Below are 25,245 nucleotides of genomic sequence, written 5' to 3'. Positions count from 1 at the left end.
AGTTCCAGTTCTTCAATCTCACCAGCACTTGCTGTTGTCAGTCTAAGATGCTTTTGAAAACCTAACAGAATGAGTATTGAAGTCCTTATTCCATAGCATCTAGGATCATAACATCTTAAATATCTACTTCATTTTTTCATTTTGCCAATGAGATGGCAGACCCACAGAAGTTACAACTTTCCCAAGATTTCATAACTAATAGGCTTGGGCCAAAAATATTCTCATTTTCAGTCCTTTATTCCCTTATATTTTTATAGTGGCTTATGCAGTCAATTCACTGTAATAAATACTTATGGACACCTGCTATACACATGTGCCAGCATTCTGATGTCAAATATTATGGAGTTCCTAATAGGTGCCAGATACTATTTTTGGGTAAAATAGCAATATCTGCTTTCAGTAGGGGTGTAGTCTAGTGGCATGATAGGTGTGTAAATAAAAGAAGTACACATAGTATAGCAGTTAAGGTGTTGTGGCATGGAGTGATGAGTTAGCAGAGGTTAAGGGGTGAGCTGCAGGGAGACACAGGGGTTCAGGGGAGACTTCCAAGAGGAGCAGATGGCTGTGTAGAATGTTGAAGGCTGGTTATGAGCTTAGAAGCAGACTAAAGGGAGGAAGGGTAGTCTGGGTATGAGGGTACCACTTAGGTAAAGATACAAAAGTTGGTGTTTAGATGGGAATTCCTCTTTCTTTTTTAAAATGGATACACTGTGGACATCCTGTTTGACTTAACATTTAATTTGAATGTACTTTGATTTAACAGTTTTTTTTCCTTAATGGTTAGTGCTTTTTGTATCCTGTTTAAGAAATATCCCAAGTTCATGAGGATATTCTCTTCATGTTTTATTCTCAGAGGTTTATTGTTTATCTCACACTTTGATCTATAATCTGTGGGTTATTCAGAAGGACGTTGCTAAATTTCACAGCAGTTGTGGGCTTTTCAAGTATGTTTCTTTGCCCTTTCTGTGTATTATACATTGATAGTTGTCTCTGCATTCTTGTTCATAATCAGGTTTTTCTTTTGTTTCTTTCTCTTCTCTTTTTGTGTTTTGGTGACACTTGCATAGGTTTGTATATGATTTCTCCATTAAGAGGCAGATAATATCTAGTTCTCTCCTACAATGATACTTAATTCCTCAATTCATTAGTGATGAGTTGCAAAATGCTGATGTTCTAATTCAGTTATTTGTTTTTTATTTCTTAATAAGCTGGCATGTTTTTATAAACAGAAACGTCCCTTCATGTGCTTTTTGGTAAAAGTGGCTATAAGAAGTCGGCTCACCTCTCAGTTTGTCCCTGGCAAGATTAGCCCTGTAGTCCGTCACCTCAACAGCTCTCTGCTGCCTGGCTGCAAAGGAAGTATGTATTTTCCCTGGCTACTTGGAGCAGTTAGAAGCACACGTGCTGGGTCTGCTGCCATCTTAACCTGAAACAATTTCTATCCTTTTCTTTTTTAAGCTTTTTACTCTGTTTCATTAGGTACATGCAGTTTGAGAATTATGAAGTCTTCTTGCTGATTTTAAACCCAAGTAAAATAATGTGTCTTGTTTTAGTCAGTTTTGTTGGAGACTTAGAGCTACTTCACCTTTGTTTTGGCTAACATTTAAAAAAAATCTATTGTTGGAGTATGTTGATTTATAATACTGTGTTTCTGCCATATAGCAAAGGGAATCAGCTATACATATACATATATCCACTCTTTTTTAGATTCTTTTCCCATATAGGTCATTACAGAGTTCACTGTGCTATATAGTAGGGCCTCACTAGTTATCTGATTTCTGTAAAGTAGTGTGTATATGTCAATCCCAATTTCTGAATTTATCCCTCACCTTTTATTTCCTCCCTAGTAACCAGAAGTTTGTTTTATACATCTGCGAGTCTGTTTCTGTTTTGTAAATAAGTACATGTGTACCCTTTTAGATTCCCCATGTAAGCAATGCCACGTGATGCTTGTCTTTCCCTCTCTGACTTAATTCACTTCATATCACAATCTCTAGGTGTATCTGTGTTGCTGCAAATGGCATGATGTCATTCCTTTTTATGGCTGAGTAATACTTCATGGTACATATATACTGCATCTTCTCTATCCATTCCTCTGTCCATAGACATTTAGGTTGTTTCCATGTCCTGGCTGTTGTAAACAGTGCTGCAATGAACATTGAGGTGCATGTATCCTTTCGAATCATGGCTTTCTCCAGATATATGCCCGGAAGTGGTGGCTAACATTTTCTTGGTATATCTTCTCTAATGCCTTTTCTTTCAACTGTTTTTACTATTTATATTTAAGGGTGTTCCATGTAAACAACATATGGATTTTTTTTAAATCCAACCTATCTTTTTCGATAAGCTCATTTTTGTTTTTGGATACTTTGAAGATTGTCAGCTCTTTTGTTTTCAGTTCAGTTCAGTCGCGTCCGACTCTTTGTGACTGTATGCATTGCGGCATGCCTGTCCATCACCAACTCCCAGAGCTTGCTCAAACTCATGTCCATTGAGTCAGTGATGCCATCCAACCATCTCATCCTCTGTTGTCCCCTTCTCCTCCTGCCTTCAATCTTTCCCAGCATCAGGGTCTTTTCCAGTGAGTCAGTTCTTCACGTCGTATGGCCAAAGTTTGGGAATTCAGCTTCAGCATCAGTCCTTCCAATGAATATTCAGGAGTGATTTCCTTTAGGATGGACTGGTTGGATCTCCTTGCAGTCCAAGGGACTGTCAAGAGTTCACCAACACTACAGTTCGAAAGCATCAGTTCTTTGGCAGTCAGCTTTCTTTATGGTCCAACTCTCACATCTGTACATGACTACTGGAAAAACCATAGCTTTGACTATACGGACTTTTGTTGGTAAAGTAATGTCTCTGCTTTTTAATATGCTGTCTAGGTTGGTCATAGCTTTTCTTCCAAGGAAAAAGCGTCTTTTAATTTCATGGCTGCAATCACCATCGTGATTTTGGAGCCCCCAAAATAAAATCTGTCTCACTGTTTCCATTGTTTCCCCATCTGTTTGCCATGAAGTGAGGGACTGGATGCCATGATCTTAGTTTTTTGAATGTTGGAGTTTTAAGCCAGCTTTTTCACTCACCTGTTTCACTTTCATCAATATATCAAGAGGCTCTTTAGTTCTTCGCTTTCTGCCATAAGGGTGGTGTCATCTGCATATTTGAGGTTATTGATATTTCTCCTGGCAATCTTGCTTCCAGCTAGTGCTTCATCCAGCCCGGCATTTTGCAAGATGTACTCTGCATATAAGTTAAATAAGCAGGGTGACAATATACAGCGTTGTATACTCCTTTCTCAATTTGGAACCAGTCCATTGTTCCATGTCTGGTTTTTACTGTTGCTTCTTGTCCTGCATACAGATTTGTCTTTTTTGAGGCTATGTTTCTTAAATTCTTTCTTAACTGACTTATATTCAGGTTCCTGTAGCCATGGATACCTGTGTGGATCACTTTTATCCATAGAGGAGTTTGTTTTTTGGCAGCTGTGCATCTATATCAGCCTTGGACCTCTTGAACCCTGTTCCTAGTTCTTGCACTTAATATGTGAGCTCCCAACTGAAGTGTGTCAAGGGCCCAGGCTCAGGTCTCCAGCTGGTATTGGCACCTGCCTCGAGACACATGCTTTTCTGTAGTCCTCACTGCTCAACTCAAAGCCTTTTCCAGTTTTATTCTTATCTTATTTTTCCCCTGAAAGTTAGTTCCCTGACCTCTGATAGCAGCTATGCAACAAAACTACTTCTATGGTTGATTGTTTTACAGCAGACGGTTCTGTGTAGTGTGGATGTTAACCTTTTCTTTACACATGTTGTTTGTCTTTTCTTGCACCCTGTCATTTAAATTTACCTTCAGCTGTATAAAAGTTACTTATTATTTCATAATTTTCGTGTGGTGATCTCTTTAACACTTGAATTTTTATGTGCTTTTATAAATTTCTGTAACTGGAAATTTTGTGATTATCATTTTTTTCGAACATCTGTTAATTTTTTTCCTTTTCTCATTCTGGGATTCGTGTTAATGTGGATGTTAATTAACTCTTCTAATTCTGCCTTCCCTTTCTGTTTTGTTTCCTTTTTTCTGCTGACTTCAGTAATTTTGTCTTTTGACGATTAAATGGATTGCTATCCATGAGTCCTTTATTTCAGCCATTACATTTTTTATACCTAGTATTTTTGGTTCTTCTTACAGCTCCTTGTTTCTTTTTTATATTACCAGTATCCTGTCTTGTCTTTTTGAGGTATTTAAAAATATTCACTGTGTAATCTTTTAGTATTTGGATGGCATCACCGACTCCATGGACATGAGTTTGGGTAAACTCCAGGAGTTGGTGATGGACAGGGAGGCCTGGCATGCTGCAGTCTATGGGGTCACAAAGAGTTGGACACAACTGAGCAACTGAACTGAACTAAACTGCACTTGTTTCATCCAGTAGAGGTCGTTGAGTTTATTTTCTTTATTTTATTTTGTAGTTGAGTTTATCAGATGACCATTTTTTTCCCCTGTCAGCTCATATTCCCTCAGGGTTATCCGTTCCCTTTGGCCAGTAATGTGTGTGGAAGTGGGAGTGAGTAATTCAAGTCCTTCCTGGTGGGCAGAGTTTACACTCTATGGCATGGCCATCAGACAAATGCTCCTTCTCCTCGGCCAAGTGCCTCAGGCTCTGGGAGATTCTTTCCATTCCTTTCTCTTTGACTGGTTTCACTGGCATCTCCCCTGGGAGGACGATGGGGAGAACAGAACTACTAGGGGCCAGTACTGTCTTCTCAGTCCTCAGTCTGACCATTTCCCTGCCTCTGGCCAGTTGTATTGTTTTTCTGCCCTTTTACAGTCATGGGGTAGGTAATGTGATTCACGCAGGGCAATTTAGAGGGAGGAAAACCAACTAGAAATTTGCCCTTTAGCCTTAAATGCTCCTCCCTTTGAAGACTTCATCTAGTTCCCTTCTGTCTCTCCTCTCATCTAGAAATTTTCATTGTTCATAGAATAACAAAGACCTAGAACTGACCCAAATGTCCATTGACAGGAGAATGGATGAACAGGTTGTGTTATATTTGTAAATGTATATTACACAGCAGTGAAAACAGATGAACAACTCTTTGGAATTTGATTGGGTTATAAAGCAAACACCAGGAAAATGCAACTAACGTGAGCCCATTTGTATCAAGAAACTAGCAAAGAATATATTGTTTTGGAATACACGTAACTAGTGAAACTATTTGAAGTAGTAAAAATGGGACTATTAACACACAGTTCAGGAGAGCTGCTGTTTTTTGGGACAGAGCAGGATGGGGAGGAACCAGAGATCAAATTGCCAGCATCTGTTGGATCATAGAAAAAGCAAGGGAATTCAGAAAAACGTCTACTTCTGTGACATTGACTATGCTAAAGCTTTTGACTGTGTGGAACACAACAAACTGGAAAATAAAGAGATGGGAATACCAGACCATCTTACCTGTCTCCTGAGAAACCTGTATGCAGGTCAAGAAGAAACGGTTAGAGTCGGATGTGGAACAACAGACTTGTTCAAAATTGGTAAAAGAGTATGACAAGGCTGTATATTGTCACGCTGCTTATTTAGCTTCTATGCAGAGTACATCATGCGAAATGCCAGGCTGGATGAATCACAAGCTGGAATCAAGACTGCCCGGAGAAATAACAACCTCAGATATGCAGATGCCACACACTGATGGCAGAAAGCGAAGAGACACTTAAAGAGTCTCTTGAGCGTGAAAGAGGAGAATGAAAATGACATAACTCAGCATTCAGAAAGCTAAGATCATGGCATCCGGTCCCGTCACTTCATGGCAAATAGATAGGGAAAAAGTGAAAACAGTGGTAGATTTTATCTTCTTGGGCTCTAAAATCACTGTGGATGGTAACTGTGGCCACACAATTAAAAGACACTTGCTCCTTGGAAGAAAAACTGTGAGAAACCTAGACAGCATATTAAAAAGCAGAGACTCACTTTTCCAGTGATGTCAGTAGTTTTGCCAGTAGTCATATATGGATGTGAGAATTGGTCCATAAAGATGGCTGAGCAACAAAGAATTGATGCTTTCAAATTGTGATGCTGTAGGAGACTCTTAAGAGTCCCTTGGACAGCAAGGAGATCAAACCAGTCCATCCTGAAGGAAATGAACCCTGAATTTTCATGGGAAGGACTGATGCTGAAGCTGAAGCTCCAATCCTTTGGCCACCTGATATGAAGAGCCAGCTCATTGGAAAAGATGCTGATGCTGGGAAAGATTGAGAGTAGAAGAATAGGGGATAAGATGGTTAGATGGCATCACTGACTCACTGGACATGAGTTTGAGCAAACTCTGGGAGATAGTGAAGGACAGAGAAGCCTGGTGTGCTGCAGTCCATGTGGTTGTGGGGAATTGGGCACAACAAGGGTGGGGAGGGTGTATTGCTCAGACATGTGCAGTGGCTTTGGTGGTCTAGTTCCTGAGATGTCCAGAGTTGCAGCTGCTTGATTGATTGCTATGCTTCATAACCTATATATTACATGTAATATCTACATGTACAACAATATAACATAGAAATCATTTGTATGACCTAAACAATTTGATCTGAACATACTAATGTTACATGTCTATCAGATACTATACACATGAACACACCTACATCTTTCTTGCATTTACATATATCAGCATAGATAAAGAGGAGCAAAATTGAGAAATATATGACATCTGTATTGAATTGTAAAGAGTTCACAGAACACTAGCCTTCAAGCTATGCTTACAAAAAAATCAATGCTAAGTGTGTGTTTCTCGACTCTTCACTGGGTTGTCTTGCCAGATAGTGATACTACAAGCAGCAGGCTTCTGTGACACATTTCCCAGGTCAGTAGCACAGATTGTAAAGAAGTTTGCTGTGCTAACCTCGTTCACACGTACTGTGACTTTCTTTATATGATTCAGGAAGTACATGTTCATTATCATATTTAGAATTTATTTGCATGCTGATCTCTAATAATATTTAGTTGCATGTCTTCTGAAAGTTCCACAGCTTTATTTTTAGTCCGTTTTTAGTCCATTTGGTTACAAATTACACTGTGATTTGACAGGACTCCCAGAATAGTTTTGCACATTTTTCCATGTGAAACACTTGAAAGCCTTGGGCCGCTTCTAATCGTCAAAAATAAAAGAGCTATTAAAAAGGTCTCATTCTGTATTCTCTGAGTTTGGCTTTGAGTGTTTTCAACATATTGTTACCTCTTGTCAGTGAGAGTGACTTCATTTGGGAATCAGTTGCTACTAGTTTTTTAAAATTGAATAGGCTTTATTTTTAAAGGCAGTTTTAGTTTTGTAGCAAAATGGAGCATAAAGTACAGAGGTTTCCTATTTAGCCCTGGCGCCTACACACGTATAACCTTCCCATTATTTATACCTTTCACCAGAGTGGAACATTTGTTACAGTTGATGAACCAATATTGATAAGGTCCATAGTTTACATTAGTGTCCACTCTTATGTTGTACATTTGATGGATTTGAACACATGCACCATGACATGTATCTGTCATTATAGTATCATACAGAGTAGGTTCACTGCGGTAAGAATGCTCTGTGTGCCATATATTCATCCCTCCCTCCCCTTCCTAAACCCCTGGCAACCAGTGATGCTTTTACTGTCTCCATAGTTTTGTGTTTTCCAGAATGTCTTACAGCCAGAATCCTATAGTATGTAGTAACCCTCTCAGGTTGGTTTCTTTCATTTCGTCATATGCATTTAGGCTTTTTGCATGTCTTTCATAGCTTGATAGATCATCTCTTTTTAGCAGTGAATATTATTCCATTGTCCAAATGGACCACAATTTATTTCTCTGTTTGCCTACCAAGGGCATCTGGGTTGCTTCCAAGTTTGGGCAATTATGAATAAAGCTTCTATAATCATTTGTGTGCAATTTTTATTTGGACCTGAGTTTCCAGCTCCTTTGGATAAATACCAAGGAGCATGATTGCTGGATCGTATGGTAAGAATGTGTTTAGTTTTGTAAGAACCTGACAAACTGTCTTCCAAAGTGACTGTACCATGTTGCATTCCCTCCAGCAATGAATGAAAATTAACGTTGCTTCATATCCTCACCAGCATCCAGAGTTGTCAGTATTCTGGATTTTGGCCATTGTAACAGGTGTCTGTGTGCTCAGTGGCTCAGTCGTGGCTGACTCTTTGCAACCCCATGGAGTGTAGCCCACCAGGCTCCTCTGTCCATTGGATTCTCCAGGCAAGAGTATTGGAGTGGGTGGCCATGCCCGCCTCCAAGAGATCGTCCTGACTCAGGGATCAAACACGCATCTCCTGCATTGGCAGGCAGATTCTTTACCACTAGCGCCACCTGGGAAGCCTAGAATAGTTTTGCAGTGGTTATGTCATTGTTTAAATTTTCATTTCTCTGTTGATGGATAGGGAGGCCTGGCATGCTGCGGTTCATGGGGTCACAGAGTCGGACACGACTGAGTGACTGAACTGATACTGATACTGATGATATATGATGTGGAGCATCTTTTCATATGCTTATTTGCCATTTGTATATCTTCTTTGGTAGGGTATCTGTTAAGTCCTTTGGTCCATTTTTTAATACAGTTGTTCCTTATTGTTGAGTTTTGAAAGTTCTTTTTATATTTTGGATACCAGTCCTTTATCACATGTGTCTTTTGCAGATATCGTATCCCAGTCTGTGGCTTGTCTTTTCATTAAAGTCTGTCATATCAAGTATTTCTTTTATGGATTATGTCTTTGGTATTATATCTAAAAAATCATTACCAGACCCAAGGTCATCTAGGTTTTTTCCTGTGTTATCTTCTAGGAGCATTATAGTTTTGCATCATACTTTACATATGTGATTCATCTCAACTTAAGTTTCGAGAAATGTGTATGTATGCCTGTGTTTATGTGTGGATGTCCAGTTGGTTCAGTCTGATCAGTCTCATCATGTCTGTCATTGTTTTCGTAAATTTCCTGTGTTCAAACCAATGATCCATTTATAATTTTAGTAATAATTATTACCTAACTTGAAAATAGTATTTTTTTTATTTATTTTTTTTTTACATATCATTTTTTGCACTTTATTTCTTTATTTATTTTTTTCCAGTTTGATATTTTGCCAGCTTTTTTTTTTAATTTTTTTTATTTTTTATTTTTTTTATTAGTTGGAGGCCAATCACTTCACAACATTTCAGTGGGTTTTGTCATACATTGATATGAATCAGCCATGGATTTACACGTATCCCCATCCCGATCCCCTCTCCCACCTCCCTCTCCACCCGATTCCCCCAGGTCCTCCCAGTGCACCAGGCCGGAGCACTTGTCTCATGCATCCCACCTGGGCTGGTGATCTGTTTCACCATAGATAGTATACATGCTGTTCTTTTGAAATATCCCACCCTCACATTCTCCCACAGAGTTCAAAAGTCTGTTCTGTATTTCTGTGTCTCTTTTTCTGTTTTGCATATAGGGTTATCGTTACCACCTTTCTAAATTCCATATATATGTGTTAGTATGCTGTAATGTTCTTTATCTTTCTGGCTTACTTCACTCTGTATAAGGGGCTCCAGCTTCATCCATCTCATTAGGACTGGTTCAAATGAATTCTTTTTAATGGCTGAGTAATATTCCATGGTGTATATGTACCACAGCTTCCTTATCCATTCATCTGCTGATGGGCATCTAGGTTGCTTCCATGTCCTGGCTATTATAAACAGTGCTGCGATGAACATTGGGGTGCACGTGTCTCTTTCAGATCTGGTTTCCTCAGTGTGTATGCCCAGAAGTGGGATTGCTGGGTCATATGGCAGTTCTATGTCCAGTTTTTTAAGAAATCTCCACACTGTTTTCCATAGCGGCTGTACTAGTTTGCATTCCCACCAACAGTGTAAGAGGGTTCCCTTTTCTCCACACCCTCTCCAGCATTTATTGCTTGGAGACTTTTGGATAGCAGCCATCCTGACTGGCGTGTGATGGTACCTCGTTGTGGTTTTGATTTGCATTTCTCTGATAATGAGTGATGTTGAGCAACTTTTCGTGTGTTTGTTAGCCATCTGTATGTCTTCTTTGGAGAAATGTCTGTTTAGTTCTTTGGCCCATTTTTTGATTGGGTCATTTATTTTTCTGGAATTGAGCTGCAGGAGTTGCTTGTATATTTTTGAGATTAATCCTTTGTCTGTTTCTTCATTTGCTATTATTTTCTCCCAATCTGAGGGCTGTCTTTTCACCTTACTTATAGTTTCCTTTGTAGTGCAAAAGCTTTTAAGTTTCATTAGGTCCCATTTGTTTAGTTTTGCTTTTATTTCCAATATTCTGGGAGGTGGGTCATAGAGGATCTTGCTGTGATTTATGTCGGAGAGTGTTTTGCCTATGTTCTCCTCTAGGAGTTTTATAGTTTCTGGTCTTACATTTAGATCTTTAATCCATTTTGAGTTTATTTTTGTGTATGGTGTTAGAAAGTGTTCTAGTTTCATTCTTTTACAAGTGGTTGACCAGTTTTCCCAGCACCACTTGTTAAAGAGGTTGTCTTTTTTCCATTGTATATCCTTGCCTCCTTTGTCGAAGATAAGGTGTCCATAGGTTCGTGGATTTATCTCTGGGCTTTCTATTCTGTTCCATTGATCTATATTTCTGTCTTTGTGCCAGTACCATACTGTCTTGATGACTGTGGCTTTGTAGTAGAGTCTGAAGTCAGGCAGGTTGATTCCTCCAGTTCCATTCTTCTTTCTCAAGATGACTTTGGCTATTCGAGGTTTTTTGTATTTCCATACAAATTGTGAAATTCTTTGGTCTAGTTCTGTGAAAAATACCATTGGTAGCTTGATAGGGATTGCATTGAATCTATAGACTGCTTTGGGTAGAATAGCCATTTTGACAATATTGATTCTTCCAATCCATGAACACGGTATGTTTCTCCATCTGTTTGTGTCCTCTTTGATTTCTTTCATCAGTGTTTTATAGTTTTCTATGTATAGGTCTTTTGTTTCTTTAGGTAGATATACTCCTAAGTATTTTATTCTTTTTGTTGCAATGGTGAATGGTATTGTTTCCTTAATTTCTCTTTCTGTTTTTTCATTGTTAGTATATAGGAATGCAAGGGATTTCTGTGTGTTAATTTTATATCCTGCAACTTTAGTGTATTCATTGATTAATTCTAGCAATTTTCTCGTGGTATCCTTAGGGTTTTCTATGTAGAGGATCATGTCATCTGCAAACAGTGAGAGTTTCACTTCTTCTTTTCCTATCTGGATTCCTTTTACTTCTTTTTCTGCTCTGATTGCTGTGGCCAGAACTTCCAACACTATGTTGAATAGTAGTGGTGAGAGTGGGCACCCTTGTCTTGTTCCTGATTTCAGGGGAAATGCTTTCAATTTTTCACCATTGAGGGTGATGCTTGCTGTGGGTTTGTCATATATAGCTTTTATTATGTTGAGGTATGTTCCTTCTGTTCCTGCTTTTTGGAGAGTTTTAATCATAAATGAGTGTTGAATTTTGTCAAAGGCTTTCTCTGCATCTATTGAGATAATCATATGGTTTTTATCTTTCAATTTGTTAATGTGGTGTATTACATTGATTGATTTGCAGATATTAAAGAATCCTTGCATTCCTGGGATAAAGCCCACTTGGTCATGGTGTATGATTTTTTTAATATGTTGTTGGATTCTGTTTGCTAGAATTTTGTTAAGGATTTTTGCATCTATGTTCATCAGTGATATTGGCCTGTAGTTTTCTTTTTTTGTGGCATCTTTGTCTGGTTTTGGAATTAGGGTGATGGTGGCCTCATAGAATGAGTTTGGAAGCTTACCTTCATCTGCAATTTTCTGGAAGAGTTTGAGTAAGATAGGTGTTAGCTCTTCCCTAAATTTTTGGTAGAATTCAGCTGTGAAGCCATCTGGTCCTGGACTTTTGCTTGCTGGAAGATTTTTTATTACAGTTTTGATTTCCTTGCTTGTGATGGGTCTGTTAAGATCTTCTATTTCTTCCTGGTTCAGTTTTGGAAAGTTATACTTTTCTAAGAATTTGTCCATTTCATCCAAGTTGTCCATTTTATTGGCATAGAGCTGCTGGTAGTAGTCTCTTATGATCCTTTGTATTTCAGTGTTGTCTGTTGTGATCTCTCCGTTTTCATTTCTAATTTTGTTAATTTGGTTCTTCTCTCTTTGTTTCTTAATGAGTCTTGCTAATGGTTTGTCAATTTTGTTTATTTTTTCAAAAAACCAGCTTTTAGCTTTGTTGATTTTTGCTATGGTCTCTTTAGTTTCTTTTGCATTTATTTCTGCCCTGGTTTTTAAGATTTCTTTCCTTCTGCTAACCCTGGGGTTCTTCATTTCTTCCTTCTCTAATTGCTTTAGGTGTAGAGTTAGGTTATTTATTTGGCTTTTTTCTTGTTTCTTGATGTAAGCCTGTAATGCTATGAACCTTCCCGTTAGCACTGCTTTTACAGTGTCCCATAGGTTTTGGGTTGTTGTGTTTTCATTTTCATTCATTTCTATACATATTTTGATTTCTTTTTTGATTTCTTCTATGATTTGTTGGTTATTCAGAAGCGTGTTATTTAGCCTCCATATGTTTGATGTTTTAACAATTTTTTTTCCTGTAATTGAGATCTAATCTTACTGCACTGTGGTCAGAAAAGATGACTGGAATGATTTCAATTTTTTTGAATTTTCCAAGACCAGATTTATGGCCCAGGATGTGATCTATTCTGGAGAATGTTCCGTGTGCACTTGAGAAAAAGGTGAAGTTGATTGTCTTGGGGTGAAATGTCCTATAGATATCAATTAGGTCTAGCTGGCCCATTGTGTCATTTAAGGTTTGTGTTTCCTTGTTAATTTTCTGTTTAGTTGATCTATCCATAGTTGTGAGTGGGGTATTAAAGTCTCCCACTATTATTGTGTTACTATTAATTTCCTCTTTCATACTCGGTAGTGTTTGCCGCACATATTGCGGTGCTCCTATGTTGGGTGCATATATATTTATAATTGTTATATCTTCTTCTTTGATTGATCCTTTGATCATTATGTAGTGTCCTTCTTTGTCTCTTTTCACATCCTTTATTTGAAAGTCTATTTTATCTGATGTGAGTATTGCCACTCCTGCTTTCTTTTGGTCTCCATTTGCATGAAATATTTTTTTCCAGCCCTTCACTTTTAGTCTGTATGTGTCTCTTGTTTTGAGGTGGGTCTCTTGTAGACAGCATATATAGGGGTCTTGTTTTTGTATCCATTCAGCCAATCTTTGTCTTTTGGTTGGGGCATTCAACCCATTTACATTTAGGGTAATTATTGATAGGTGTGGTCCCGTTGCCATTTACTTTGTTGTTTTGGGTTCACGTTTATACAACCTTTCTGTATTTCCTGTCTAGAGAAGATCCTTTAGCATTTGTTGAAGAGCTGGTTTGGTGGTGCTGAATTCTCTCAGCTTTTGCTTGTCTGTAAAGCTTTTGAATTCTCCTTCATATCTGAATGAGATCCTTGCTGGATACAGTAATCTAGGTTGTAGGTTATTCTCTTTCATTACTTTAAGTATGTCCTGCCATTCCCTTCTGGCCTGGAGGGTTTCTATTGATAGATCAGCTGTTATCCTTATGGGAATCCCTTTGTGTGTTATTTGTTGTTTTTCCCTTGCTGCTTTTAATATTTGTCTCTGTGTTTGATCTTTGTTAATTTGATTAATATGTGTCTTGGGGTGTTTCGCCTTGGGTTTATCCTGTTTGGGACTCTCTGGGTTTCTTGGACTTGGGTGGCTATTTCCTTCCCCATTTTAGGGAAGTTTTCAGGTATTATCTCCTCGAGTATTTTCTCATGGCCTTTCTTTTTGTCTTCTTCTTCTGGAACTCCTATGATTCGAATGTTGGGGTGTTTCACAGTGTCCCAGAGGTCCCTGAGGTTGTCCTCATTTCTTTTGATCCTTTTTTCTTTTTTCCTCTCTGCTTCATTTATTTCCACCATTTTATCGTCTACCTCACTTATCCTATCTTCTGCCTCTGTTATTCTACTCTTGGTTCCCTCCAAAGTGTTTTTGATCTCATTCATTGCATTATTCATTTTTAATTGACTCTTTTTTATTTCTTCTAGGTCTTTATTAAACATTTCTTGAATCTTTTCAATCCTTGTCTCCAGGCTATTTATCTGTAACTCCATTTTGTTTTCAAGATTTTGGATCATTTTTATTATCATTATTCGAAATTTAATTCTTTTTCAGGTAGATTCCCTATCTCCTCCTCTTTTGTTTGACTTGGTGGGCATTTTTCATGTTCCTTTACCTGTTGGGTATTTCTTTGCCTTTTCATCTTGTTTAGATTGCTGTATCTGGAGTGGGCTTTCTGTATTCTGGAGGTCTGTGGTTCCTTTTTATTGTGGAGGATTAACCCAGTGGGTGGGCTTAGACGATTGGCTTGTCAAGGTTTCCTGGTTAGGGAAGCTTGCGTCAGTGTTCTGGTGCGTGGAACTTGATTTCTTCTCTTTGGAGAGCAATGGAGTGCCCAGTAATGAGTTTTGAGATGGGTCTATGTGTTAGGTGTGACCCTGGGCAGCCTGTATGTTGATGTTCAGGGCTATGTTCCTGCGTTGCTGGAGAATTTGCGTGGTATGTCTTGCACTAAAACTTATTGGCTCTTGGGTGGTGGTTGGTTTCAGTGTAGGTATGAAGGCTTTTGGACAGTCACTTATTACTTAAAGTTCCATGTAGTCAGGAGTTTTCTGGTGTTTTCAGGTTTTGGGCTTAAGTCTCCTGCCTCTGGATTTCAGTTTTATTCTTCCTGTAGTCTCAGGACTTCTCCAACTATACAGCCCTGATAAGAAAACTTCTAGGTTAATGGCTAAAAGATTCTCCCCCGTTAGGGACACCCAGAAAGGTTCACAGAGTTACATGAAGAAGAGGAGAGGGAGGAGGGAGATAGAGATGAGCAGGAGGAGAAAAAAGGGGACTCAAGAGGAGAGAGACAGATCTACGTAGCTGTCTGTTTCCAGAGTGTTCTCCGTAGCCCAGTCACCTACAAAGATTCACAGAATTGGATTGGGAAGAGAAGGGGAAAGGAGGAAATAGAGGTGTTCTGAGGTAGAAAACAGAGAGTCAAGATTGGGAGAGAATAATCTTCGGTTTAAAAATAGGGCTTCTCTTCTTTTTTTTTTTTGTAAGGTTATAGTGTATTGAAAATGAAAATTAAGGAGTAGTAGAGGAGTACTAGAGGACTTTAAAAGAAATAAGAGAAAAAGAAAAATAGAAAATAGAAGAGAAAAAGGAAAGAAAAAAAAGAAGAAAAAAGAAAAAAAAAGAAAGAAAAAAAATTTTTTTCCCCCTAATTAAATCGTAAAAATCTATGGAAATGAAATTTAAGGAGTAATGGGGGAGTAATAGGGGATTTTAAAGGAAAATAAAAGAGAAAAAATAAAAAAGAAAAATAAAGAAAAAAAAGAGAAAAAAGTAAAATTATATCTAGGAGTTTCTCTGGAGCTGTTGCGGTCAGTGTGGGTTCGGCTCAGTTTCAGATAGCTCCTCGTTCCAGCTTATGCTTCTCGATATCTACAGGCCCCTTCCGGTGTAGTCAGTGTTTTCTAGAGGGATTTTAATCTGTTGCACCAGTCCCTTCTGAAGCGGTTCCCTTTGTTTATTTGGCTTCTGTTTGCTGGTCTCTTCAGAGCCTCATTTCCGCCCTAACACAGGCGGGCGGAGGTGGACTCTTATTCAGGTAGCTAGTTCCGTCGCTCTGCGGGGAGGGGCTGGCACTGCGGGGAGGGGCTGGCGCTGCGGGGAGGGGCTGGCGCTGCAGGGAGGGGCTGGCACTGCGGACGGGCTGGCGCTGCGGGGAGGGGCTGGGGCTGCCGGGAGGGGCTTGTGCTGCAGGGAGGGGCTGGCGCTGCGGGGAGGGGCTGGCGCTGCGGGGAGGGGCTGGCGCTGCCGGGAAGGGCTGACGCTGCTTTCTCCGTCTGCACTGCTCAGTCTCCCGGCTGTTCTATATGGAGCGCGCCCCGTGCTGCGCGAGGTTCCAGCCCTCGGGTGTTCCACAAAAGCGCGAACGAAAAGCTGCGCCTGCTCTCTGTGCCTTCCCTGTCAGAGCGGTCCAGGCAGCCAGGGGCTTGGTGGGCGCACTCTCCCCAGGTGTGGCGCGCCCACTCCCTTCCGCAGACCCAGTCTCAGTTTCCGCTGGCGCCAGTCGGGTGCGCGCGCCTTCTGCCCTCCGCGTCCCCAGCCCCAGTCCCCGCCCGCGCCGGTCGGGTGCCTGCGCCCTGTGTCTTGCCGTGACCTTCCCCTCCCCCTTGCCTCCTGCTTCCGGCGGGGCTGGGCCGGTCCACAGCCTGCTAGCTCTTCTCTAGATTTTCTTGGTCTCTTTGTTCTGCGAACGGCCGGCAGTGTGTTCGGGCCGGTTAATTTACTCTCTCTCTTTTGGTCTTCCACAGTTCAAGTTGGCAACTCACAGAAGCTCCCTCCGATTGTCCTCAGGGCACTCAGGCCCGGACCCTACCCCAAGCAATGCTGCCTAAGACTTCCCGGGACGGATCTCTGTCCTTAGCTCTTTTGTCTCACTTTTTATCTTTTATATTTTGTCCTACCTCCTTTCGAAGACAATGGGCTGCTTTTCTGGGCGCCTGATGACGTCAGCTAGCGATCAGAAGTTGTTTTGTGAAGTTTGCTCTGTGTTCAGTTATTCTTTTGATGAATTTGTAGGAGAGAAAGTGATCTCCCCGTCCTACTCCTCCGCCATCTTGGCTCCTCCCTTCAGTATTTTTCAACATAAAAGTTAAAGAAAAATCACCCAAAGCTTAAAAGAATCATGAAATTATACTGTATCTTACTGTGGTGTGTTAGGCATTCAGTTGATTTTGCACTGTGAGAAGTGCAGGCGCTGAGAAGCTGTCCCTGCACTTGCTGCTGCTGAGTTGGTGGTTTCCAGTTGAGAATATAATACTTGAATGCATGTTATTTAAAAAAAAAATCTATTTAAAATGCAATTCTAATTAAATGTAGAACCTCTTAATCACCTCTGGGGGATATGACTTTTTGGTGGCTCAGCTGTTAAAGAATCTGCCTGCAGTGCAGGAGACCCTTATTCAGGAAGATCCCCTGGAGGAGGGCATGACAACCCATTCTGGTATTGCCTGGAGAATCCCAATGGACAGAGGAGGCTGGCAGGTTACAGTCCATGGGGTCACAAAGAGTTGGACACGACTAAGCGACTAAGCGCACACAGCCCAGAAAAGCTTACTAGTGGAGGATTTGACATATAGAACAGGACTCTGTGCACAATAGGTGTTCCATAAGTATTTGCTATTATATCTAAGCAGTTTAGTAAATATTTATGTCTGAAATATCTTAGATTTTTAATAAACAATTCATTAAATATCTTACATATAAAATATATTTACTACTTCATATTTACATATTGTCCTCAAAACATATCAGTAGAAAGTATAAAGCTAATAAGACTGTTTCTTATTATTGTTGCCGGATACTAAATTAACCTTTTTCTTATTCACAGGCTAAAAGGCCAGATTCCTGAAATTAAGCAGACTTTAGAAATTCTAAAATATATGCAGAAGAAAAAAGTAAGTGTCTTTTTTGTTTATAAATATGAGCAAACCAGGATAGTTCAGCAGAGACACTTGTTCCTTGACTCCTTGGTCACTGGTATTTGAACCCATGCTGGAAGATCCAGTCTGCCTTTCTGAGCACATGTAGTGATATCACAGACGGTGTGCTTCTGTGAAACATGTGGCTTTACACCGAAGTCAGATTTAATTCTAGGGCCCACACTACTTGGGGTCTTTTACTTATATGTAGTATTTGTGAAGCTTAAATGCAACTTGAAATTATTTTAAGTGCAAAAAGAAATGAATAGTCTTTATTGTTTGTGGCTCTCAGTTCACAGTTGAGGAAATATTTACAAAGAGGGTACACTTGACCAGTGTCACATAGCTAGTTACTGGCAGAACTGGATTTGAGAATCTTCTGAGTTCTCACCCATTTTTTTGTTAAATAAAAGGAGGGTGTAAAAATGAAGTTTCAGAAAATATTTAACATATTATATGTATGTATATATACATGATTTATTACTTGACTGGCAGAGTAGCTACATTTTGAGACCGTTTTTTTATGTCACAAACTTTATAAGAGACTTCAGAAGACTGGTTGGTTGAGCATGAAGTGCTGGTGAAGTGATAATAATAGATCACGCTTGTCTAGTGCTTACTCTGTGCCAGGCACTGAAGTGTGTGTGTTTGTGTTCATACAAGTGCTGCTTGCCACAGCCTTCAGGGGTGCATTAAGTTGCTGAGTCAGGATGCATGTGCTCCCTGCGCAGTCCTGTGGCCCCTGTGGTCCTTTCTTTACCCTTCTCCTTTACCTCTCTGTCCCTCGGTTCCTCCACCTGATTTGTCTGTGGGGTGGGACTGTTTTAAATGGCTTAAGCTCAGCTCTGCAATCGCCTGTATGACCTTGGTATTAAGATGGACAGTTTACAGTACCGTCATGTATTTATTTTTTTTGAAGGAGTCCACCAGTTCACTGGAGACCAGGTTCTTATTGGCAGATAACCTGTATTGCAAAGCTTCAGTTCCTCCTACCGATAAAGTGTGTCTGTGGTTGGGGGTAAGTCAATGTCATTGCCACAGCTTCCTTGGCTGACATTTGGTAAGGCAGTGTGTTTTCCCCAGCATGGCAGTATTGAAGAGGAGCACTTGACTGTGGACAGAATGAAGGGGTAGCATTGTGGGGGACTAGGAGTATGAGAAAGATTGCCACAGAAACATGCTTGAGTCTCTTCCGGTCAAAATAAAGTGGACCAAAACGCAGCATTCCCTCCAGCTAGCACTTTATCTGTTAAATGTAACAGCAGTTATTGTCGAACCTCAGATAGATGTTTGTTCATCATCAGAGTTTATGAGTTCTAGAAAGATATCTCTGAACTTAAGGGGGAAAAGATTACTATAAAAATATTGCAGTTAGAACCCATTTGAAAAAGTCATACATTTCAGTTGTGATGATTTCAGAGACCTTGTCTGTGATTTTTCCTGTTACTACTCTTGAGTCCCATGATCAACCAAGTCATGCCTGATCACACAGGTCAGGTAGGTCTTGCTACCTCAGGCAAGTTCCTATGCAAAGTTGCAAATTGGGAGGATTTCCACTTGCTGCTATCCTGTACAGTCATCCCTGAGAGGCACTCTAGGGCTGTGAAAGGTTGGCAGATTCATACGTGGAAACTCACTTCTCTATCTGTTAGTTCCTCCTTCCTGATTTCTGTTAGCTATAACATTTCAGAGTTTATGCATTTATTTCTACAAACATAATTCCCATTCTTGTTTAGTTTTAGTTTTATAAATGGAACAGCTAGCCACCCAGTAGCTCAGATCTTAGGGGTTATCCTCTTTGGTTTCTTTTCTCCTTCGCCCACACTTAATCAGCACGTGGGGATAAGATGATTCCATAAAGTAGACTGGGACAACAGGGAGCACTCTCCTGAGAATTATGGCTGGAGCCCACCTTACACGAGATGGATTCCAAATGGATCACATAATGACGTGAACTAGTGACACCATCAAAGTTCTAGACCAAGTCACAGATAATTGTAGCCCTGGAATAAGGATGGTTTTTCAGGCCACAAAACTCAGAAACCAGGAGCAAAGTAAAAAGACAACAAGAAAAAAATATATGTGACTCATATTGCACGCAAAGGACTAACACGTTTGCAGGACGACTTGGAGTTGTCTTTTGGGCATGTCAGTCTTCAGATGCCTGTTAGACTGTTAAGTAGAGAGGCTGATAAGGCAGTGTTTGAGGAGTGAACCAACTAAGGAGATATACTTGAATGAATGATTGATGGTTTTTGACACGAATGAAGTGTTTTAAAATGTATTCTATTTCCTCTTGTTACATGTAAGCAAAATGTAGACATTTTCTGGGGAAAAAAGTGCTAATAAGTATCAGTAATTGAGAAGTGAGATTGGGAGTCTGTGTTTGGAGAAGCATTTACTTTGCACTGAATATTTTAGTCCTGTCTGAAATTTTATGCAGCTTTCTAATTCTCACAAGGGCTTCCCTTGTGGCTCAGCTGGTAAAGAATCTGCCTGCAATGCAGGAGACCTGGGTGTGATCCCTGGGTCGGGAAGATCCCCTACAGAAGGGAAAGGCTACCCACTCCAGTATTCTGGCCTGGAGAAATCCATGTCCATGGGGTTGCAAAGAGTCGGACACGACTGAGCGGCTTTCATTCACTCACTTCCAATTATCATGGACTGGCATATTCAGTCAATAAGTATGTAGCATCTGCTTGGTGCTAAGTCCTTTCATGTTGTCTCATTAATTCTTACAACAATCCTTTGAGTAATTTTTAAATTCCATTTGTCATATGAGGAAAGTGGTTCCGGAAATGCCTGGTGGTAAGTCAGGTGATAGTTGAGAGCTGTGAAAGGTACGGTTCCCCATTACAGAGTGCATGCCTTACCAAGTGTCAGCAGTTACTCCAGATCTTAGATCCAGAACTAGTCACCTTGCCTTCGCCTCTGGCATCTGTTGGAGTTTGGAAGGGGACAGTTAAAGCTAGCTGTTTTCTCTTAATGGACCAAATGCAGATAATACATATGTCTGTGAAAGCTTTAAAGTTTTACCTTAAGCTCAGAAACAACTACTTCAGTTGATTCAAATGTATTACTATTTAGTGTCCTGATAGAGGTGGTAGAAAGATAGGGTTTGATAACTAAAGATACCGGTTCCTATCCTAATCTTTGATTTATTTAGTATCTCTGAAATCATAGGTAAGCTGAATTATCAGAGCCTATTTTCTTCACTAGAGAAGTTGAGGAGGAAATGATATAATGTATGTAAATATATTCTGTAACTCAGGGGGCAATAAATATTGTGCGAAAAGCCAGAGAGTATTTTTGGTGTTGCAGACCACATGGTCTCTGCCACAACTAGTACTTGGCTTACATCCACTGCGGGATGTAAGTCTTAAGTGAATAAAGAGTTGCTGTGTTTCCAAAAAACTTGAGACAAAAGACGGCTGGCCAGATTTGACCCAAAGGCTGTAGTTTGCCAACCACTGCTCTAACCTATAGAGCATAAAGTCAGTGTTTGCTCATTGTCACGCTTTTCTCTCTGCAGGCGAACGTAATGCTTGAATATGATATTGATGAAGCTCAGGCATTGTTGGAAAAGAATTTATTGACGGCCACAAAGAATCTTGATTCTCTTGAGGAAGACCTCGACTTTCTTCGAGATCAGTTTACTACCACAGAAGTCAGTATCCTTTCCTAATGAAAGGCAAAGGGGGGACAGGAGAAAAATGTTTTTTATGTTCTTATGTGCATTGCTTTAATGAGAAGAATGTCCTTATTATTAGACTAATGTTAAGTTGCAGATTTTATGAGTAGTAAATGACATATTTTAGAACTAATGTTGAAATAAGTTTATAGATTGATCTGAATTTGAGGTGTGAAAGTGTGGAAATAGCAAATTCAATTTAGTACATGCGTATTTCTATTTCAGATATTTTCTCAAGATAATCTTTATAGCTAGATAAGTACTAGAGTTCCACAACTCTTTATTAAGGGTCTCTTGTGTTCCTACAACTGTGCTAAGCTGTGTGGGGCATGCGCTGGTGAGATCAGTGTAAAAAAAGAATGACAAAGCACATGTGAGACAGCTAGTGATCATTTCATAGCAAAATAGAAGTCAGTCAATTTCAGGTAGTCAACACCAAGGCAATTTAAAATTAGGGTGATAGATGTGAGCTAGTGTGAGTTCAGAACAGTCTTTGAGAAGATAGGCCTGAGACTGTAGTTAAAGGTAGTGTAGGATTTCTTTTAGCAGAGAAAAAGGGAAGGCTCTCATGTTGAAACCCAGCTCTTGGCATTTTCCCTCTGACCTGTGTCTCCTAATTGTCAGAATCATTGGCCCCACACAGTCATTCAAGACAGAAACCTGGGAATCAATCTTCTTACCTCTCTGTTACACTCATTTTGGCCTTTAATAACCGAGGGTCAGTAGTTTTCTTATTTATTTATTTTAATTGGAGGCTAATTATTTTACAATATTGTGGTGGTTTTTGCCATACATTCACATGAATCAGCCATGGGTTTACATGTGTTCCCCATCCTGACCCTCCCTCCCACCTCCCTCCCCATCCCATCCCTCAGGGTCATCCCAGTGCACCAGCCCTGAGCACCCTGCTTCATGCATCGAACCTGGGCTGGCGATATGTTTCAAATATTATAATATACATGTTTCAATGCTATTCTCTCAAATTATCCCACCCTCGCCTTCTCCCAGAGTCCAAAAGTCTGTTCTTTACATCTGTGTCTCTTTTGCTAGGGTTATCGTTACCATCTTTCTAAATTCCATATATATGCATTAATATTAATGTATTGGTATTTTTCTGACTTACTTCAGTCTGTACAATAGGCTCCAGTTTCATCTACCTCATTAGAACTGATTCAAATGAATTCTTTTTAATAGCTGAGTAATACTCCATTGTGTATATGTACCACAGCTTTCTTACCCATTCGTCTAAGGATGGACATCTAGGTTGCTTCCATGCCCTGGCTATTGTAAAATGGTGCTGTGATGAACATTGAGGTACATGTGTCTCTTTAATTCTGGTTTCCTCAGTGTGTATGCCCAGCAGTGGGATTGCTGGGTCATATGGCAGTTTTCTACTCTGTTTCCCCCACCCCAGTCCTTCACACTCTCTCTGCTGTGAATTCACTGAGTCACACTTCTTATTTTTATTCCTCTGGCTATAATGCCTCAGTGGTTCTTTGTTACATGTCAGCTATGCACATGGTCACTCTGGGGGGTGGTCCCTGCCAGTCTCGATTCCACGTGCCACTGGCTGATTTCCTGCCCTGCTCCTCCCCTGGTGCGCCCAAGGTCCAAATCACCCCAGGTGGTTTTCCTCACCCCCTAAATAGGGCGTGCCCTTTGTATGTCCACACTTGGTTCCTCCTACCTAGACTGATTTCCCCCTATTTGCTTGGGTTCCTCCATCTTACCTTTCGTCTTTCAGCTCAAGCAGCAGAACATTTCTGAACATTTTCTAGTCCTCTCAGGGTGTTGTGTTGCTCCTCTGTGATTCCTGAGCACTTTACACATAGTACTTAAAATTTGTTTTTCATGCCAGACTGGGAGCTCCTCAAGTGTAGGAGCTCCATGTTTTCTCTCCTCCATGGCATGTAGCGCATGACAGGTTTTAAGGGGTTGGGTGAAGGTCTGTCTGAGGCCTAGAACAGGGGTTAGCACGTGACTGGTAATGTGGAGACTTCATTCAGAGGTAAAAAAAAAAAGATAAAATACCTAGAAGATAATATTGTACCTTCAGGACACACCAACGAAGGCATGAGCCGGGAAAGAGAGCACCAATAGGCGAATTTATGCAGGGTGGAGCTTGTGGAAAGGAAAAGATATAGATGCTGAATAGATTGCATAAATTAAGCCAAACAGGGTGAGAGAGAAAATTAGTGATAATTAAATTGTAATAATTTAAATATTGCATGTCAGGGTATGCTTTGAACCACCTTCAAAATACTGTGGATGAGGGTCTCTCTTGAAAACTGTTGGGAGAGTGTCAAGCACACATGTGTCAAATATAATACTATAGTTGACCTAGCTATGCTAAACAGTCATTGATTTGAGGTCTTGACTAGGTTTTGGTGGAATTTTGTTTCAGTCTTTCCTTGGCAGACATACTACACCTTGCTGTAGCCACTAGTATTTTGTGTGTGTGATTTCTGTCTTTCATTCAGTGTGTGATTGCGCGTTATCTTTCGAATTGCTTTGGCATTTTCTTTGACAATTCTTGCAGATATGGCCAGAGTTTATAATTGGGATGTTAAGAGAAGAAACAAAGATGATTCTACCAAGAACAAAGCATAAAGATGGCAGTTAAAAATGTGGTTCAGCTTTCCAAACATGTTTATGCTTAAAAGTTGACATAACTTTAAATGATTTTTAACAGCAAGAATAATTAAAACTTTAAAAACAGATAAGCACCACTTTATTTATTTATAAAAACAAAATTAGTTGCAAATATTTTATGAAACTTACAGTGTTGTTATTTTATTTTTTGCATTTCCAACAAAGTAAATGCTGCTTTCATCATTTTTGTTTGTTTGTTTGTTTTTCATAAGGAAAGTCTTAGCCAAAATGGCTAGAAACTGTGAGATATATTATAGAAGCTGATTTCTGGACAGTTTAGCACAGTTTACTTTTTCTGTATTGGCTGGTGTTAACTCTCACTTGTGATATGGTTAAACCAGTTTAGAGGTAGAAAAAACAGTTGAAATATTTGAAAATTTGTTTTTCTTTAGTACACGTAGGCTTTATGGTCCTCTGTTATTGTTTGTCCTTTGTAAATGGAGTTTCGTGAATTACTGCTTAGTTAATAACTATGTAATGTTCTGTACTTTTAAGGAAGTGGCAGTTTGCATTCCTAAATAGTAAGAGGGCTATTGAGACAACACCTTTTCTAACCCGATATAGGTACACAGAGCCTTTGCAATGCCAACATAAAGGAGATCTTGGCCAACATGAAATAACAAAATTACCTACTGAAAACTCTTGCCTGAGGTGATTTTGTACTTTTTGACAGTTCTCCAAAGCAGCAAGACAGGAGTATTAAGATAAATATAAATCTGCAGTGGTTTAAAAGAGTTGGGAGATTTTTTTATTCATGCTAAAACTTCATAAGAGTGGTAGAAAATCCCTGTGGAAAGCCATTGGTACAGTGGCTAGTGCTGGGTGATACAGAGTTCTGGTAAAAACACAAATGTATTATTCCATGTCCCTGTAGCAAAGAGTATACTTGTACAGTGTTTTGTACTTGTATTTCATGATATTAAAGCAGTGAAGTGAACAATTGTAGCCCAGCACCTTTATCATGTTATTCTTTCTAAAATTAACATGGGTCTTTTGTAAAGTTTATTTACTTGCATGTATAACTGGCCATGTCCAGAACTTTTTATGTTTGTAGAAACAACATAAAATCCCTTTGGAAGGAATATAGATAAGCAAACAATTCAGAAGTTAAATCTGAGAGATACCAAAGTTTCCTCTCAGGGTTTCTTTCATAAGTTTAAATTCCCGTATTTTAGAATTTGAGCTTTGTAAACATCTTAATGTATTTTTAAGTGTTACTTTTTCCCCAGATTTTATTATGGTAAGTATATTGGTATGAAATGTTCCTGTTAACAGGAATGATTTGGTCAGAAGATCTTCCTTTTGTCTTCCTTTAAATCCCTGAAAATCTAAATAGGAATTTTAGGTTTTCTA

General features: G+C 39.6%; 1 protein-coding gene across 2 annotated transcripts in view; it reads left to right on the top strand.

Moving 5' to 3' along the window:
• VBP1 (VHL binding protein 1) overlaps positions 1-24,076 on the top strand; it is a 29,449-nt gene extending 5,373 nt beyond the window's left edge. Inside the window, exons 3-6 of one of the 2 annotated variants that reach the window (XM_061135989.1) lie at positions 17,459-17,525; positions 18,469-18,567; positions 21,082-21,220; positions 23,780-24,076. In XM_061135989.1, coding sequence (XP_060991972.1) covers positions 17,459-17,525; positions 18,469-18,567; positions 21,082-21,220; positions 23,780-23,850 — 376 coding nt within the window. In that variant the 3' untranslated portion in view covers positions 23,851-24,076. The remainder of the gene's footprint in view (positions 1-17,458; positions 17,526-18,468; positions 18,568-21,081; positions 21,221-23,779) is intronic. The other variant, XM_061135990.1, reaches the window with a different exon arrangement.
• Positions 24,077-25,245: the final 1,169 nt, after the last annotated feature.

Source organism: Dama dama, chromosome X (genome assembly GCF_033118175.1).
Source record: "Dama dama isolate Ldn47 chromosome X, ASM3311817v1, whole genome shotgun sequence".
Lineage (NCBI taxonomy): Eukaryota > Metazoa > Chordata > Mammalia > Artiodactyla > Cervidae > Dama > Dama dama.
The sequence above is the reverse complement of the archived record's forward strand: the minus strand, read 5'-3'. Positions and strand labels throughout refer to the sequence as shown.